We start from the raw sequence: 17,461 nt of genomic DNA, 5'->3' as shown, positions 1-17,461 counted from the left end.
GGAGGCTTTGAGGCATTGACCATTCAATCACCCTCTTTTCACCAATGCTGCAGTAACACTTTCATGCTCAGACAAATCAAACACCAGCAGCTAATTCTTATCCCTGCCACTGTCACTTTCTGGCACGCAGTCCATCCAAGAGTCAGGGAAAAAAGGATTTCTTTCAAGGTCATTGAACATTTACAAAAGCTGAAAATAGAGTCGGACATTGACAAACCACAACTCACAGTGTCTGTCAGCAGATCCTGAAGCTGGGAAACAGATGCATTAAGGCCCAGGTGTTTGTCGTATACTGCATTAACGTCCATACATCAAGGCAGAAGCAATCTTTTAAGTGGCTGAACAGACACTATTCAACACTTAAAGTTGTGTAGTAAATAACTCAAGGAAATGTAAAGTAAGGTATGATAATAAATATATAAAAACGACTTGAAAAATCATGTCATAATCAAATAAATGTACCACAGTGATGCCTTTGATGTGTTCATTTCTCGTTTTTTTGCATAATTATTAGTTATATAAAAATATATAATAACCAGATGTTTATTCATTTGCTACATCAACATTTAAAATGTTACTTTATGATGTAAAAAGTCAATAATTGTTCTATTGATAAATAATTAAGAAAATTAGTAGAAGGGTTATCAATAAAGAGAAACAAAGGAGGGTAAGTTATTTATTTAGGCTGTCTATGCTCTGTGTTGTCAGGACAAATGGCTCATTACTGCCCTCTTGTGGCACTAATTAAAATATGTGAGGAATTTATGAAACCCAAACAGCAAACACTTGGGGAAAAATACATTTATTTTATTATCAAATCAAAGGTATATAGTTTCACAAAACGGGGAATTTGATTGAAATAGACACGATAAGCAACATTACAGAAAAGGGAAAAGAGCAAAGGCATAAATGAAAAGAAAAAGAAATAAAAATCATTTATACAACTTATTTAAGTAAACAAAATGATGATGAAAGATTTAATTGATTGAAAAAGTAAAATATGTGGTAACTATCATACATAATGCTGTATGAATTTTATTAATTAAATAATATTGTACAATATAACATATGTGTTTGAAATGCACTTTTATATAGTAGGCATGTTTTTATATTTTATATGATATACAGTTATATATATATTTATTCACTAAATATTTTTATGTATGTGTCTAACAGCCATGAAATCGCCATTCTCTGACATAGTGTCTCTGACACTGGTCCATCCATCCTTTGGTCAAGCTGGACAGAAAATATTTTGGAAGCAAATTGAAAATTCAACAGAATTTCACATAAAAAACCGTTCAGTCTGGTGACTTATCATGTAAAAGCAAAGCAAATGAAATCCATCTTGCAAAGAAAAACGTGATTCATTATTTTGGGAGTTATGTTTTCTTTACACTTAGCCCCACAGTCTGCAAGATTAACTTGACTACAAAGGATATGTCAGAAAATGTGCCTGTGGCTGTGACTGTGAAATGTATTTATTTATTTACTTATTTATTTATTTATTTATCTATCTATCTATCTATCTATCTATCTATCTATCTATCTATCTATCTATCTATCTATCTATCTATCTATCTATCTATCTATCTATCTATCTATCTATCTATCTATCTATCTATCTATCTATCTATCTATCTATCTATCTATCTATCTATCTATCTATCTATCTATCTATCTATCTATCTATCTATCTATCTATCTATCTATCTATCTATCTATCTATCTATCTATCTATATATATTATTTTTATTATAATTCTTGTTCTTCTTCTTTTAGTTTTCTTCAGTGTATTTTGACTCCACGCCACTTTTCTGGAAAATAAATAAATAAACATATGAACACATTCCTATTGGGAAAAATATTAAGTGAAAAGAAAAATAGACTGAAATCTTTCCACTTACAGGTTCAGGCCGCCTGCCGGCTAGGACTGAGAATGGGTCAAAGCCTGGACCGTTCACCGAGTCGTCAGCTTCACCCATTCTCTCAGCGCCAGCAGCTCTGAGGACAGAAACAAGAAAACGGTGAGCCATGAAACACTGCAAAGATTGTATTCTGGGTGGAAAAGTAAGAAGGTCGGAATTTTTGGTAAAAGGAACAGCTTGAGCCATACATTTGGATGTATTTGGGGTAAATTAAACACATTTTCAGGCAGTCTTGAAAGGCATTTTTGACTGCGACACAGCAATGAGGAGCCTCACCGCGGATCTGACAGAAGTGGCTGTCCTTCAGTTTGTCCATCTTCAGGCTCCTGACCAGGATCGGGCCATTTCCTGACCCCCTCCCTGATTATAATGAAACATTAATAAACATGAGGCAGTCATGATAACAGCTCTGGGTAACATCAGCAAGTTTAGAAGCCACACGGTTTATTCCTAATTCTGTCATTGTGTTGCCATCACTGTTTGTGTAATTTGTACTGCAACAAATCAACAGTAACTTTTCTTTATTTGACAACAGTCCGCTATCATAGAACAATATACTCCAGAAAGAATTTAAAAAAATGTCACGTTTAAAATACAGCACTTCTCGTAGATTACTTTAACATTTGAGTGTTTGTGTCTACAGTGGTTGTTGTGGATTGAAGGTTTATTTTTAATATTTTCATCTCAAGCCGTTATGAGATGTTTCATTTGGAGGTTAATGGGCTATATTGGAGATTAATGAAGGAAACAAAAGTCCAATCATCTTCCAAAGGACACACACTCTGCAGACATACTCCCTGTGGAGTCATCATAACACTAACTCAGGTTTACAGTTTTTTTCTGCTTCGTCTTTGCTCCTAAAGCTTCACATACATCAGTTGATGAGATTGGAGACAAACCTGAGAGAGTCTGCTCTTTCAGAGCCATGCGTTCCTCCCGGATCATCTCCTTGGTTTCTGAATCGGATTAAAACAACAGAAAACAATCAGAAAACCTTTTTTATTGAAGTGGAATTCTTTGTTATTAGACATTAAGTTTACCCATTTGGAGACCTTTGCTGGGGTGGCCCATCCTCACTGAAAACCAATTTTGGATCTAAGTTCAATAATAACTATCAGCACAGGAAAAAAAGTAGTTGTGTACAAACTAACCTGCTAACACCTTCCAGCGCCACCTCTTCCTCTGTGTTGTTTTCACTTCTTTCAGGCTGACTCCTGAAATAAAAATGTGAAATGTAACAGAAAATATAACTTTATTACAGACGACATTCAGGTTATCCAATCTGTGTTAAATAAACTTGGTAACACTTGCTTTTCCTGTCGCTGTCAGATCTTTTAATGCTTTTAAGTGGTGGAGCTTCTTGTTTTTCACAATTACTTTCCTTTTTGATTTTTAATGTTCTTCCTACTTAAGCTTAACCATTACAGCAACATGGGAGTGGCGCTGACCCGCCATTACTTCTGTTTTTAATTCAAATTTTAGAAGGTTCAAAAAAGGGTTTTAGCTTTGAAATTGTTTGGTTTGAAACAAACAATATTTTTAGTTATGACACATGATTTTGAAACATTTTTGGAATTAATCCTTGGCACATTGTAAATAGTTTGGTGGGGTCTTGCCTGATTTTTCAAGTACATTTTTTTTGTCTTTTCTTTGTTTTTGGATACATAAATTTTTTTATCTGTACACTTTTGAGTTTTGTTATAAAACATAAAAACAGTTAGTTCTTAATTTGTGTGATTTGTACAGTAAAAATAATTTTCTATTTAGAATTTAGTTTTTTCGAAGTGTTTCAGGTTCATTTTGTAACAATTGGGTAAAATAATGAAGTAGTCTGTAAAAATAAAAGAAGCTGCGTTTTTACATTCAAGCTTTGCATCAAAAAGGTGTTTTAAATGTAAATTTTTAGACCAAATTGAAGTGTCATAAACCACACCAATGCTTTAGTTATTGCTTTCCTTTTCTTATGCTTTCATTATACCAAACACCAGTATTTTCAATGTAAGCTCAACCCTGTTTGTGTATTTACAACCCCTGATTGGTGTTTGTTAGCAGTTTGATAAAACTGTCTCAGGTAAAAGTAAAGACCAAAAGAAAATGTTGTCAAGCCAGTTTTTAGTCTGCATGTATTAGGGGGTCAGAATGTTTCTGAGAGAAAGTTGTTGATTTTTACTTACTTTTCCTTTTTTTTCCAACGGAGCCATAAGAAGAAGATCAGAAGGCCTATTATGATGCAGGGAATGAGGCTTGAAGCCAAAATCACTGCAACTAGATAAAAAAGTATTTCATTAGTTCAAACAATTATTATTACAATAAGACAAACAAAGTTGATGCATATCAAGGAATATACTTACAACCAGTATTCTCATCACTGCCACATCCTGCTAAAGCATTTCCAGAATTAATACATAGAATACGCTTTACATATATAATTATGTACTTTTTATTTAATTAACTCACCAATGAATTGTATGTGTATGTATCGTTCCTTGATTTTTTCATTCTCCTACAAGGCAAAAATGATTGAGACGGTGTGAGATGCCCATTCACAGAAAACACTAAAAATGGTTTGTTAGGGTGGAAACTTACATCCTTTGTTATGCATTTAATTATGAGGTGTCTTTTGCAGTTGTCAGTTGTGACTGAATCACGGTCGATTATTGTTCCTTGAGGTGATGTATAAGGGCGCGGCTTGCTGAACGAAGCATAGGCCACCGTTATCTATTTTAGAGAAAAAAATAATGAAGCCAAACAACTGCTTTCATTTTCCATCTGTCCATTTTTTTACAGACCCACTTAATCCATTATGGGTTGCTGGAGCCTGTCCCAGCCACGGCTGAGTAAAGGTGGTTACACCCTGAATGATTGATCAATCCATCGCAAGAAACCACAGTCAAACAAGCACTCGTATTCACAGCTACGGTCACATTTAAAAACATGAATTATCCTGTGGAGCATGTTTTTGGACCGTGGGCTGAAGCCAGAGAGCCCAGACAAAACCCACACATGTATGTTCTGAACATACAAGCTCCGTCCATGCTGCCTTAAAACAGGGCCTACTTCCTGAATACAACCTTAGCTTTCACTTTCTCTTACTAACGAGAAACAAACAAAAGACTTACATTATTGACATCATAGATTTCCATTTCTATAGCATTATGGCAGTCGTGCTTGAACTCGACGTTATCATCATTCTTGTGACAACAGCTCACATTCTGAGTGGAAATTTCTACAAGGCAACAGAACAACGGCTTCATAACAAGACAAACAGAGTCGAGATTCTCATTCATAATGTTCAGTCACATACCTTCAGACCGCACGGTTTTCAGAAACATCAAAACCAACGCAAGCATAAAACATTTGGTTGCCATTTTTCAGATCAAAGAAGAAGCGCAGTAGAGAAATACTTCCTCCTCCAGGCTGATGAAATATCACGTGAAAGTGGTGAGAACATATCAAGGAAGTAGATTTGAATTACGCATGGGATGACTTAACATTGTTGTCACCTGGTTAATTAAGAAGCTTCTCCACCTTAACCCTTGTGCTATCTTGGATGACCCCACCCTTATATTGACGTGTTCTCCCTACCATGACAAAGGTGGATAAAGGTGGAAAGATTTCATGTAATCCATGGACACCAGTGAGGTTCACAAATCATTGAGGAAAAAAGGTTCAGCGCACTGTCTAGTGGGACTAGATGACCCAACTCCCAATGATAAAGTGCCTAGGATAGCACAAGGGTTAAATCTTCTTTTATAGTTTCTTCTGTTTCAACAGACTTAGATTTTACAAAAAGGACTGAAAACAAAAGAGTTCATGTAAACCTGAAGGTATACTTTCATGAAGCTAGATCCCATTTTCACTACAACACAAGTTTACTCCACATTTTTTGAAAAGGATTGGTTTAAAGCTCAAACCTAAAGCTTGTTTAGCATGTGTTTGTGTTTTTCACAGCAGCATGACAGTTTTTCACACACCTCCTCTGCTTTGTTGTGCATCAAACACCAGGGGAGGCTGTTGTCATTTGGGACAAACACCATACATGGACAGAAAGTACTGACCTGTTGATGCCTTGTATGGAATCACTTTTTCATCCTCATGTATTTTGTTTTTTTGTGAATGTACAATAATCCAAATAACTGGGAAATAGAAACCATCTGTGCCACATAACTTGAACGTGTCTTTGTCTCTAAATCGTCTTTAAACATGGGCTTCATGAATTCTTTTGGACTCTTCTCTGTAAATTCACAGACTTTACTCATAGTTTAGCATATTTCCTTATATTTCTATCAGCTCAAAATGTAATTATTGATAAATAACTGTAAGATCATGAAAAAAAATGAAGGAGTTGTTTAAATTCTCAGAGTAAATTTTGTGTTCTGGACTTGTCTGTGTTTTTATCCGATCGATTCTTGTAAATATCAAGTGAATGTGGGAGGTTTGAAGGTCACAGCACTTCTCCCTGCATTCTCAAAGAGGACGCAAAAACAGGCTGAAAGCACACACTGAAAAAGGGAAAAAAAAGGTGCACACAACATTTATAAAGTAAATAATTACACTTCTGCTAAGTTATTTACCGGATTTAGCTCTTCTTGTTATGTTTTGTTGAGGAAAGCCGCATTGAGAGATACAGCATAGTTGCTTTCACTACTTTTTGGCTTGATCCCACAAAATGAATGTTCAAATATAGTGGTATGAGTACATAAAAGAGCCAAAGACACAACTATAAAGTGTGTGTGTCCCATTGTAATAAACACAACCTTGCAGTCTTTGCAGGATGCTCTCTGCAGAGTTAAGGCTGAGAAACGCTTCAAGAATTCTGAGTAGGTCTGAAACAATGGATTTGGCTGTTCAGCATCCTGCTTGGACTCAGTTTGGAAAACAGCCCTGGAGGAGAATTGACCACAACCAAAGCAGCATGCAATGCAATGACTTCTTCTAGGAAAAAGTAAAAGGGTCAGGTTCAAATACTGACAGAGTATTTATGGATTCAAATATGGATCCTTAAAGTTTCCAGTGTGTGCTACAGTACAAAAATCAACATGTGTTTTGTTTCATTTTCTTCTAATTACCGGATTTGCTCATTAGAAGTGATAAACAATGAGCAATGCGTCCATCAGGGGGGCTTTAAAGTCAAATTCTGAAAGCAAAACCCAAAAAGCTTAGAAAAAGCAAACTGTGCTGGGACTCATATGTCAGTCTGTCCTGCTGGCGCAAAATGAAAGCTGAAACCCCCCAAATGATACCACAAAGGGGCATCGACACACTGCCAGAACAGAAAGCATGACTTCACACTGAATTAGTCACAAAAATGAACAGCAAATATAATCACCTGCACACTCAGCCAGTGTGGCTTTTTACATAGAAAAATAATTGAAAAAAACAAAACAAATTTAAACCCTTATTCTATGTGCTAAATGCTAAACCACAACAAGATTTTTGAAAAACACTAAGCTCGTCACAATTCCATACACCCCCAACTCGTGCATTTCCTGCTGCAGCACATAGTAGAGCTCTCTCAGCAGCCAAATCCTCCCTTCCAAAACCACAGCTTTCTTTAAAAGAGCCCGGGTAGTTTGGACACGGCAACCTGATCCTGCTGAGAAAAAGAAATGCAACATTATAGTAAGGAAACCTCCTGTTTGCATTACCAAACACAACATATCTGCCTCATCTTTGCTCGGGAAAGTCTCTGTGAGGCCGCATCAGACTGTTGCGTGCAGTCACATCACTGTCCTGCAGAGCTTGATGCACAGCAGATTTGGTTCACATGGTTCTGAGGAACATGTTGTGCAACTTGGATCGCCTCTATTACTGTAATCTGTTTTCCAGCTCGATCTCCTGAGAGGGTTCTCTTTCAGAAAGCAAACCTCACTGCTTAAGCCATGGCCTACACTTCAACTTCCATTTTGTCTGCGTGCATCGCACTCCTCTTAACTCAAGTCCACTTTCTCCTTCGATCCGCTTCTCGCTCCGTTTTGTTGTCTTTATTCACCTTTCCCAGTGTATTTCTTTTCTCCTCCCTCCTCATTTTGCCCTCCTGTGATTTGTTGCTGAAATCTCAGTGTTCAGTCGGGCAAAGCCGAGGCCAGAGTGTCTTGTTACAGTAGTCTCTGATAAAGCGGTGTACTGTAACAGATAATCCCACAGAAACAAACAGGACTTTTAATGTCCAGCCCTCTATTATTTCTGCAGCCTTACATACAATGCAGCTGAAAAACATGTCCATTTGTTCAGACATGAATTCAAGGGCTTTTACAGGCATCACGCACACACTCAATGGACTCATGAGAAAAAATGCACAAAATTCACATCAAATTACCCATTATGTTGGGTTTTGCTTTTTGAATGCCTGTTCTGCCTTTCTTTTGGAACAAAAACTACCCTAAATATACAAGACAAGAGTTTTGGTGGACTGGGATTTATAAATTGTTGTGCGGCCTTCTAAAATTCCCGTTAAGTAAGTCTATCAGTGTCAGCTTTTGTGTCGCGGCTAACCCTCCTATTATGAAAAAGACAATGCCTTGCTTTAGTTTGGCAGCAGAGGAACACTCACCTCCAAAGGTGGAGAACAATGCATCACCGAAATGTTTTCATAACAGTTATTTTTGTATGGAATAGGAAGCACAGATGGCTAAAGCCATCAATGTTTTCCATAAAGCTGTTCCAGGTCATTGTTGCTATAGTTAGACTTCCACATTTAAGTGGAGCTATTGTTAGAGCAAAACAAAATATATACCTGGAGTTGTGTTGTTCTTGAAAGACGTGTTTGCTTCAAAGGAAAAGGCACAAAAATTACGATTTTTGTCGTCACCAGACAAGTTTGAACCAAAACTTTTTCTACGAACTTTGGAGCTCCGTGCCAGCTGTTCAGGGTCTAGACAGGTAGTTAGTTCTTGGGCTTCCTGCTCTGGCATTGTCTCCTTGTCACTGTGATTATTCCATATATTCCTTGGGGAGGAGGTTTCCTTCCCTGACTTTTCCAGTGCCCGTCATCATCTGTCACCATAGGCGGTGTAAAGGAAGACCATAATTAAAGGATAGGGAGAAAACTGTGGCTGTCAGACTGACAATGTTGAACAATTGCAAATCACAAATGCAAGGAATTTGTGGTAAAAGTGGTTGAAGCATATCTGTTGGCAAACTGTAACAGGAGAATATTAATTTTACGAGATAATAAGCAGAGTGTGATCTTATGTTCCTAGTTTTTTGATTACTCAAAAACATCAATTACACTCCGGTTCATTCAAAGCTAAAAATCAGAGGGAAAAAGTTTGTTGTTTGGTGCTGCGTGCATATTAAACTGATGGCAGAAGGCTGTCATCATACTTACATGCACATAAAACAGATTAGAGGATGTGTCATGACGTCGTGGACGTGGCAGACCCAGTTGCTGAAACCCGGAAGTAAACTCTCGACCAGAAATAGTTTGTAAAGAGTATTTAATTCTCCAGGGGCTTTACAGAGTCTCCAAGGGAGCGTAGCTTGAGAAATCTTTGGATGACGCTTTGACGTCCCAGGAGCGCGGCGGACCGTGGAACCTGAGGAGCGTAATGTGGGGGAGCCGAGGACGGCGTGACCAACTTGAGGTGGAGCAGGACGCCGAGGACGGCGGGATCGATGTGGAGCGAGGCGTGGGCGCCGAGGACGGCGGGACCAGCGTGGAACGTGGAGAGGAGCTCAACCGCGGGAACCAGCATGACCAGTGGGAGATGAACCTGAAGGTGAGTACAAGCGAGGTTAGTAACAACGTGACTTGACAAGGTTTAGAGAATACTAAAGGGCCAGACATAAGCACCGGAGTAAGTATAACAAACTGGCGCTGGATACTGGAGAAGACAACCCTTATGAAGGCAGGCAGGAGATGAGGAGATGCAGGACAGCTGGTTCCAATCAGCAGAGCAGGAGCAGGAGTGCTGGGAGGGGGAGGTGGCTGACACAGCCACCATGACAGTACCCCCCCCTCAACGACCGCCTCCAGGCGGTCCAGGACGGCGATCCGGGTGGGCCCGGAAGAAGTCGTCCAGGAGGGAACGGTCCAGAATCAGGGAGCGCGAGATCCATGAACGCTCCTCCGGACCGTACCCCTCCCAGTCCACCAGGTACTGGAAGCCGCGACCCCGGCGGCGGATGTCCAGGATCCGACTAACGGTGAAAGCAGGAGCGCCGTCGATGACCCGGGCGGGAGGCGGGGAAGCGGATGGCGGGCAAAGTGGACTTTCCTGAAAGGGCTTGATGTTCGAGATATGGAACGAGGGATGTACCTTTAAAGCCGCCGGGAGCCGCAGTCTGACACAGGTTGGGTTAATGATTCTCTCAATAGTATATGGACCAATATAACGGGGCGCCAGTTTACGAGAGGTAGATTGCAGGGGTATATTCTTGGAGGAAAGCCAGACTTTTTGACCGGGTTGGTAGTCGGGACCCGCTCTCCTGCGACGGTTGGCGATCCGACAATTACTGTCCCGTGTACGCAGGAGAGCGGCCTTGGCCTGGCGCCAAACGCGTTGAACGCGTTGGAGGTGGTGTTGCACAGAAGGGACGGCCAAATCCAGTTCATGAGAGGGGAACAGAGGTGGAGAGTAACCGAGAGAGGCTTCGAAAGGTGACATACCGGTGGCAGCGGAGGGATGGTTATTATGTGCGTACTCAATCCAAACGAGGAACTTGGACCAACTGGACGGGTTCTGGGCCGCCAGACAACGGAGTGCGGCCTCCAACTCCTGATTCGCACGTTCAGCTTGGCCGTTAGATTGGGGGTGGTATCCTGAGGTCAGGCTTACCGTGGCGCCAAGAGCAGAGCAAAAAGAACGCCAAACCTGGGACACGAACTGGGGTCCCCGGTCTGAAACAATGTCTGTGGGTATCCCGTGATGCCTGAAGACCTGGTGAACTAGAACGTCAGCCATTTCGGTGGCCGTTGGAAGTTTAGGTAGGGGAATGAACTGAACGGCTTTGGAAAAACGATCGATTACGGTGAGAATAACTGTATTACCTTGGGAAGGAGGTAACCCAGTGACGAAGTCTAATGCGAGGTGGGACCAAGGGCGCCCGGCGATGGGCAGAGGGTGGAGGAGGCCGGCGGGAGGTGAATTGGAGGACTTAGATCTGGCACACACCGTACAGGCGGCGACGAACTCCCTGGTATCCTGCTCCATGGAAGGCCAGAAAAACCTGCGTTTAATGAGATTTAGAGTCCTTTGGACACCCCCATGGCAGGATACCCGGGACGCGTGCCCCCACACCAGGACATCGGAACGGAGTGAGGAGGGAACATACAGAGTGTTAGCGGGGGGAGGAGGATGGTCGGGTTCTTCACCTTGGGCCTGCTGGACACGAGTCTCGATATCCCAGGTGAGGTTACCAATGACACATGTGGGGGGTATGATGGGAACCGCCTCATGATGATCGTGGGCGCTGAATATTCGCGAGAGGGCATCAGGTTTTACATTGCGACTACCGGGACGATATGTGATGGTGAAAGTGAAGCGATCGAAGAAAAGACACCAACGGGCCTGACGAGAGTTAAGGCGTTTAGCTGTACGGAGATAAGCTAGGTTTTTATGGTCGGTCCATACAATGAAGGGATGCTCAGCCCCCTCAAGCCAATGACGCCACTCCTCCAGCGCGAGCTTAATGGCAAGGAGTTCGCGGTTGCCCACGTCATAATTTTGTTCCGCGGGGGAAAGTTTACGCGAGAAAAAGGCGCATGGCTTGAGTTTGCCTGTGGTGTCTTCACGTTGAGAAAGGACGGCTCCGACCCCAGAATCGGAGGCGTCAACCTCCACGATAAATTGACGTCGCGGGTCGGGTTGTATTAGAATAGGAGCAGTGACGAACATTCTCTTTAGGGTCTCAAAGGCATTTTGAGCCTCTGGGCTCCAAATGAACGGTTGATTGATGGACGTGAGTCTGGTGAGAGGGGCGGCGAGACTGCTATAGTTCCGAATGAACCTTCGATAAAAATTAGCGAAACCAAGGAAACGTTGCAATTGTTTACGTGAGCTGGGAGTCTCCCATTCAGCGACTGCAGAGACCTTTGCCGGATCAGGACGGATGTTGCCGGCTTCAATAATAAAACCGAGAAAGGAAACGGTGGAGACATGAAATTCACACTTCTCGGCTTTAACAAAAAGTCGGTTCTCTAGGAGACGTTCGAGAACCTGGCGTACGTGGAAGGTGTGGAGTTCAGAATTAGGTGAATAAATGAGAATGTCGTCGAGATAGACAAAAACAAATCTATTAAGAAAGTCACGGAGGACGTCATTGACTAGGTGTTGGAAGACTGCTGGGGCGTTAGTGAGCCCAAAGGGCATCACCAAATACTCAAAATGCCCAAGCGGGGTGTTAAACGCAGTCTTCCATTCGTCCCCCTCCTTCATGCGAACCAGGTGATACGCGTTACGGAGATCCAATTTCGAAAACACACGCGCTTCCTGAACAGAGTCTAAGGCGGAGCTGATGAGTGGCAGGGAGTATTTGTTTTTAACAGTGATTTGGTTTAACTCACGGTAGTCGATGCAAGGGCGCAGGGTCTTGTCTTTCTTCTGGACGAAGAAAAACCCTGCGCCGACGGGAGAGGATGAGGGGCGAATATGACCTGAGGCGAGAGACTCGTGAATGTATTTCTCCATAGCGAGCTTTTCTGGACCGGACAGATTAAATAAATGGCCCTTGGGAAGGGTGGCGCCCTTTAGTAGCTCGATGGAGCAGTCGTAAGGTCGGTGAGCGGGTAAGGCACCCGCCTTACTTTTGCTAAAAACAGCCTTGAGGTCGTGATAACAAGGGGGTACCTTGGAGAGGTCGATTTCTTCTGGAGTGGAATAATGATCAGGGGGAACCGCGGGGATGGCGGAGCGGAGGCAGTTGGCGAGACAGTGAGTGCTCCAGTTGGTGATGTGATGGTTCACCCAGTCGAACTGAGGGTTGTGACGGCGTAGCCATGGAAATCCTAGAATGACAGGAGACTGAAGAGATTGCATGATATAGAATTGGGCGACTTCATGGTGATTGCCGGAGGTGATGAGATGTACCGGCTTGGTGCGGTGGGTGATGCGTGTGAGTAGCTGGCCACCCAGGCCTGCCGCTTTGACAGGGTGATCCAGCGGTTCAATGGGGAGACTGAGCTTGGACACCAGTAGACAGTCAATAAAACTCTGTTCAGCTCCAGAGTCGATGAGAGCTCGACATTCATGTGTGCGAGATTGATGAAGTAATTTGACAGGTACATAAAGGAAATTACTTTCCTGATTAGCAGTAGGTGAAGCCTCCCGCGGCCTGTCTTCTAACGGGGGGGCTCTTGAGTTTAACCGCAGCGTGCATTGTTGTACATGGTGACCAGATTGACCACAATAAAAACAGGTACCCTCCTCCTTGCGTCTGCGTCGCTCCTCAGGGGTGAGTTGGGAATGACCGATCTGCATCGGTTCCTCTAAGGAGCGGCTGATGTTTTCTCGTGGGTGGAAGGAAGATGGTTCTGACCTGGGAAGCTGAGGGGCAGAGTTAGTAGTGGTCTTCTTTTCAGAACGAGTACGTTCAACCTGTCGTTCCCGAAGCCGCACATCCGAACGTAGGGCCGCAGTGACCAGCTCCTCGAAGGTGCGAGCCTCGGGCTGTAAACATAGATGGTCTTTGATTTGGTCGTTCAACGACTGGTAAAAAATCCCTTTAAGGGCAATGTCCGGCCAACCAGCCTCTACCGCTAGGATACGAAAGTCAATGAGGTGATCACTTACAGATCGGCTGTATTGTTTTAACCCCAGAAGGCGGCGAGTAGCCTCCTCTGCTTTGCGGGGTTGGTCGAAGACCAGGCGAAACTCCCTGATGAAGCGTTCAAAAAGCATTTGGAAAATGGGGTTAGCTGATAAATAGGCTTGGGCCCATTGAAGGGCCTTACCTCGTAAGGAGTTAACTATCAGCGTTATTTTACAGTGGTCTGCGTGGTAGTACCGCGGGGCCTGCTGAAAAATTAACTGACACTGCAGCAAAAAGCCACCACAAGCGCTTACATCACCATGGAAGGGCTCTGGTTGCAGACGAAAGTTTTCCTGGGTCCATAACGTGGTGGCTTGGTGGGAGCTCCCGGCTGCGGAGGCTGAGGAAGTTGAGCTGGAGTTAGTTGACTGCTGGCTGGTTAGTTCAACCAGAGCTTGAGAGATGCTATCCAAGCGGTGAAACAGATCTTGCTGTGCAGATGCCATCTGGTGGAGAGTTTCAGCTTGACGGCTGAGGGCTGCGCCTTGATGCGTGACGGCGAGGCGGAGTCCCTCCGGGTCAGCTGGGTCTGGGCGTTGGCCAGTTTGTTCTGTCATGACGTCGTGGACGTGGCAGACCCAGTTGCTGAAACCCGGAAGTAAACTCTCGACCAGAAATAGTTTGTAAAGAGTATTTAATTCTCCAGGGGCTTTACAGAGTCTCCAAGGGAGCGTAGCTTGAGAAATCTTTGGATGACGCTTTGACGTCCCAGGAGCGCGGCGGACCGTGGAACCTGAGGAGCGTAATGTGGGGGAGCCGAGGACGGCGTGACCAACTTGAGGTGGAGCAGGACGCCGAGGACGGCGGGATCGATGTGGAGCGAGGCGTGGGCGCCGAGGACGGCGGGACCAGCGTGGAACGTGGAGAGGAGCTCAACCGCGGGAACCAGCATGACCAGTGGGAGATGAACCTGAAGGTGAGTACAAGCGAGGTTAGTAACAACGTGACTTGACAAGGTTTAGAGAATACTAAAGGGCCAGACATAAGCACCGGAGTAAGTATAACAAACTGGCGCTGGATACTGGAGAAGACAACCCTTATGAAGGCAGGCAGGAGATGAGGAGATGCAGGACAGCTGGTTCCAATCAGCAGAGCAGGAGCAGGAGTGCTGGGAGGGGGAGGTGGCTGACACAGCCACCATGACAGGATGTTTGCTGCCACAGACACACAAAGAAAGGAAGCACATGCTGTTCTCATCACATTTACCCCACAAGGAATAAGCTCACTTGCCTCTTCAGTGCACTGCAAGATGTTTTTTCCACAATATCTCAGATTGTCACTCACAAATATTGTCATTTGACTTTTGTTCTCTTGTACAATCCATTTTTTTGTAAACATAATGTTCCTGAATGTATTTGACTCTGGATGTTTTAGAAAGGAAGCAACCTTTTAAGTGGTTTAACAGAGCTGTTTAGGATCCCTGCATGGTCTGACTCCCCCCCTAAGCCCGATCACTATAATTTCACCACCACATGCGCTGCAGGAGACTCAGATCTGAGACCTTGGAACACAGGATCTTCCTCCCACCTCTTCTCCGCAGCTGTCACTGACACCTCACGGATGTCTTCATTCCAAGGATCTTGTTTTTTTTCTTTCCAGCTTGTGCCTCCTGCACGTCATGACACAAAATAAACATAAACACACACAAAAACAAAAAACACGCTAGAAATACAGCAAAATATGAAAATCCAAATGGTTTGGTATCTCTGATGACGAGGATACTTTCTTAGTTTTGTAAAAGATTTCAATAAAAAATACGAGGTCAGTCTGTAACTTCTATGTTTTTAGTTCTTGTTTGAAGTGGTTTTTAGGGAAGAACGAAAACTTGTCGGTTAATCATTTTTTTCCAGAACTTATCTTAGTTCTTCTTATCCCAAAGCACGCAATAAGAATGTTAAAACAAGAAAACAACGCTTTTCAGATCTTATCAATTCTCTTACAACTGCTCTGGTAGATGCAGACACATTTCAAAACTTACAATGATGACTCAGTGGCCTTTAAACGTGCAAATACGGACACGTGTGTTATGCAGAGTTGTGTTTTATAAGGTAAACAAAATGGCAATCGTGATAAACAAGACACAAACAAGCTAAAACCTTTTTTCTTGAAAGAACTTTTGAGCAATTGAGTGTTTAGCAAACAAGATAAAAGCTATTTTCTAATCATTATTTGACTTTGAACTCTCATTAAAATGCACAAACAAGTTGGACTGCTATTTTAAGTTTTGAAATGTTCTGTTCATCAGAGAGAACAATACGATCATGCTATGCGACTGTGGTTACATTGAGTGCTTGTCAAAAGTTTAAACATCCCTACCCAGTCATTAACTTTGGAATGAAGGGGGTGTACTTAAAGCAGTTCATTAACAATTTGTAATCTTGACATAAAAGTAATACAGGGAGGTGTTTTTCTGTGAACAAACAGCACATAAACATCCTGCTGGGTTCACACTTTGAAAATGATCCCTGAATAGATTTCTACCCAGAGCTTCCTGTCAGGTCTGGATCAGATTTAGCTGAGAACTTATTGACTTTCAGAGTCAAGTAGGAGTACAAAGTTATGCAGTTCTAATAGTTGCAGTTGAAGCGCTCCTTGAGTGTCCTTATAAGAGCAGATTTAAAAATATGTAAGCGGTGAGGCTGAGGGAGTGAGCCTGAACTCGGGAATGCTAAAGACGCCATTAATCCCTTTTAATTCTATTAGGACTTGGACTTCAGCAGGATAAGAAACTGTTAAATGCCTTGAAGAGCCTCGGCAAAAAGCTCTCACTTTCTCTGCATCTTTGTGGAGGATGTTTTTCTTGCTTTCTGAGAGAAATTGACATTTTAAAAAAGATCTATGTTTTGACATTTTAATTTTAAAGACTGTTTATGTGTCTGAACTCAGCTGATGTTGTCTTGCAGAGCCCACACATCCCTTGTTGGTACACAAAGAGGCAAAAGGTAAGCTACGTGTCTTCTCTTTCTGCAGTTATCAGCGTCGATTCGGATCAGAGCTTGCATTCGCCCTTTTTTCCCCCCACCTGACAGGTATCACAATCACAATCTTATCGAGGAATTCCCCTACAGCTGAAGCATAAGGAAGATAGAAAAAGCGGCTTTAATTTTCTTTCACAGTGAAGCATGGAGAAATTAATGGCTTTCACTTGTGGAGATAAGAGTTCAAAGAGCCCCTCATTCTAAATGAGTCCTGTGGTTCCACTTCCACTGTGTGCAGAATCACAGCAGTGTAAACAGTGGAGGCCTTTTGACACGACCCCGGTAATCTAAACACTGAGAATCTGCCTGTTCTTGTTGACTTCCATTCATTGTCATCTGGGCCACAGGGTTAGTAAAAGCACTCCGCACTGACATAGTAAACGAGACGTCATGTTTGACGGGGTGTGTAAACTGAGCTCAGTGGAGCTTTACTCCAGTTCAGCTCACTCACACACACCTAAACTTAAGACGATGACAATCAGAAAATAAACAGGAACCTGTCGCACAAGCACACGCACATACATTGGAATGAAGTGTGCCTCCTTAGTTACAATAAAAGAAAAGAAAACATAACTACGATCACATTCTTTCCAACGTTTGACACCCCACACCTATAACCCTGACTCTCCCCGCCACTCCATCTGTTCTGCCAGCTGCTGCTTGGCGCCTGCCTGTCAAGATGGCATCACTTTTCCTGCTCACACGCACGGTTATAACTAAGCCTCTCTTTCCTTTTCTTTCATTCTTTTTGTCTGATCTTGGCAGAGTTTTATTCTTTTGCTCAAGCCTGGATGTTAACTGCAA

At 42.8% G+C, this 17,461-nt stretch overlaps 1 protein-coding gene across 4 annotated transcripts; it reads right to left on the bottom strand.

The window, feature by feature from the left end:
* Positions 1-786: 786 nt before the first annotated feature.
* LOC105354542 (uncharacterized) lies at positions 787-5,482 on the bottom strand. Of its 4 annotated transcripts, none has more exons than XM_011478095.3 (12): positions 5,233-5,482; positions 5,048-5,154; positions 4,515-4,646; positions 4,386-4,431; positions 4,280-4,309; positions 4,103-4,193; positions 3,080-3,142; positions 2,969-3,004; positions 2,828-2,884; positions 2,205-2,288; positions 1,908-2,004; positions 787-1,817 (listed from the first exon to the last, which is right to left on the bottom strand). In XM_011478095.3, the coding sequence occupies exons 1-12, from the start codon at positions 5,294-5,296 to the stop codon at positions 1,779-1,781; spliced, it is 846 nt and encodes a 281-aa protein (XP_011476397.1). In that variant the 5' UTR covers positions 5,297-5,482; the 3' UTR covers positions 787-1,778. The 4 variants fall into 4 exon arrangements, with proteins under 4 accessions (XP_011476397.1, XP_020560907.1, XP_020560905.1 ...); XM_020705248.2 differs by having other exon boundaries at positions 4,103-4,187; XM_020705246.2 differs by having other exon boundaries at positions 4,280-4,306.
* Between the last annotated feature and the right edge of the window lie 11,979 nt (positions 5,483-17,461).

The sequence above is a fragment of the Oryzias latipes genome, chromosome 8 (assembly GCF_053564925.1).
Source record: "Oryzias latipes strain Hd-rR chromosome 8, Olatipes_Hd-rR_3.1".
In the NCBI taxonomy this organism is placed as follows: Eukaryota; Metazoa; Chordata; class Actinopteri; order Beloniformes; family Adrianichthyidae; genus Oryzias; species Oryzias latipes.
The sequence above is the reverse complement of the archived record's forward strand: the minus strand, read 5'-3'. Positions and strand labels throughout refer to the sequence as shown.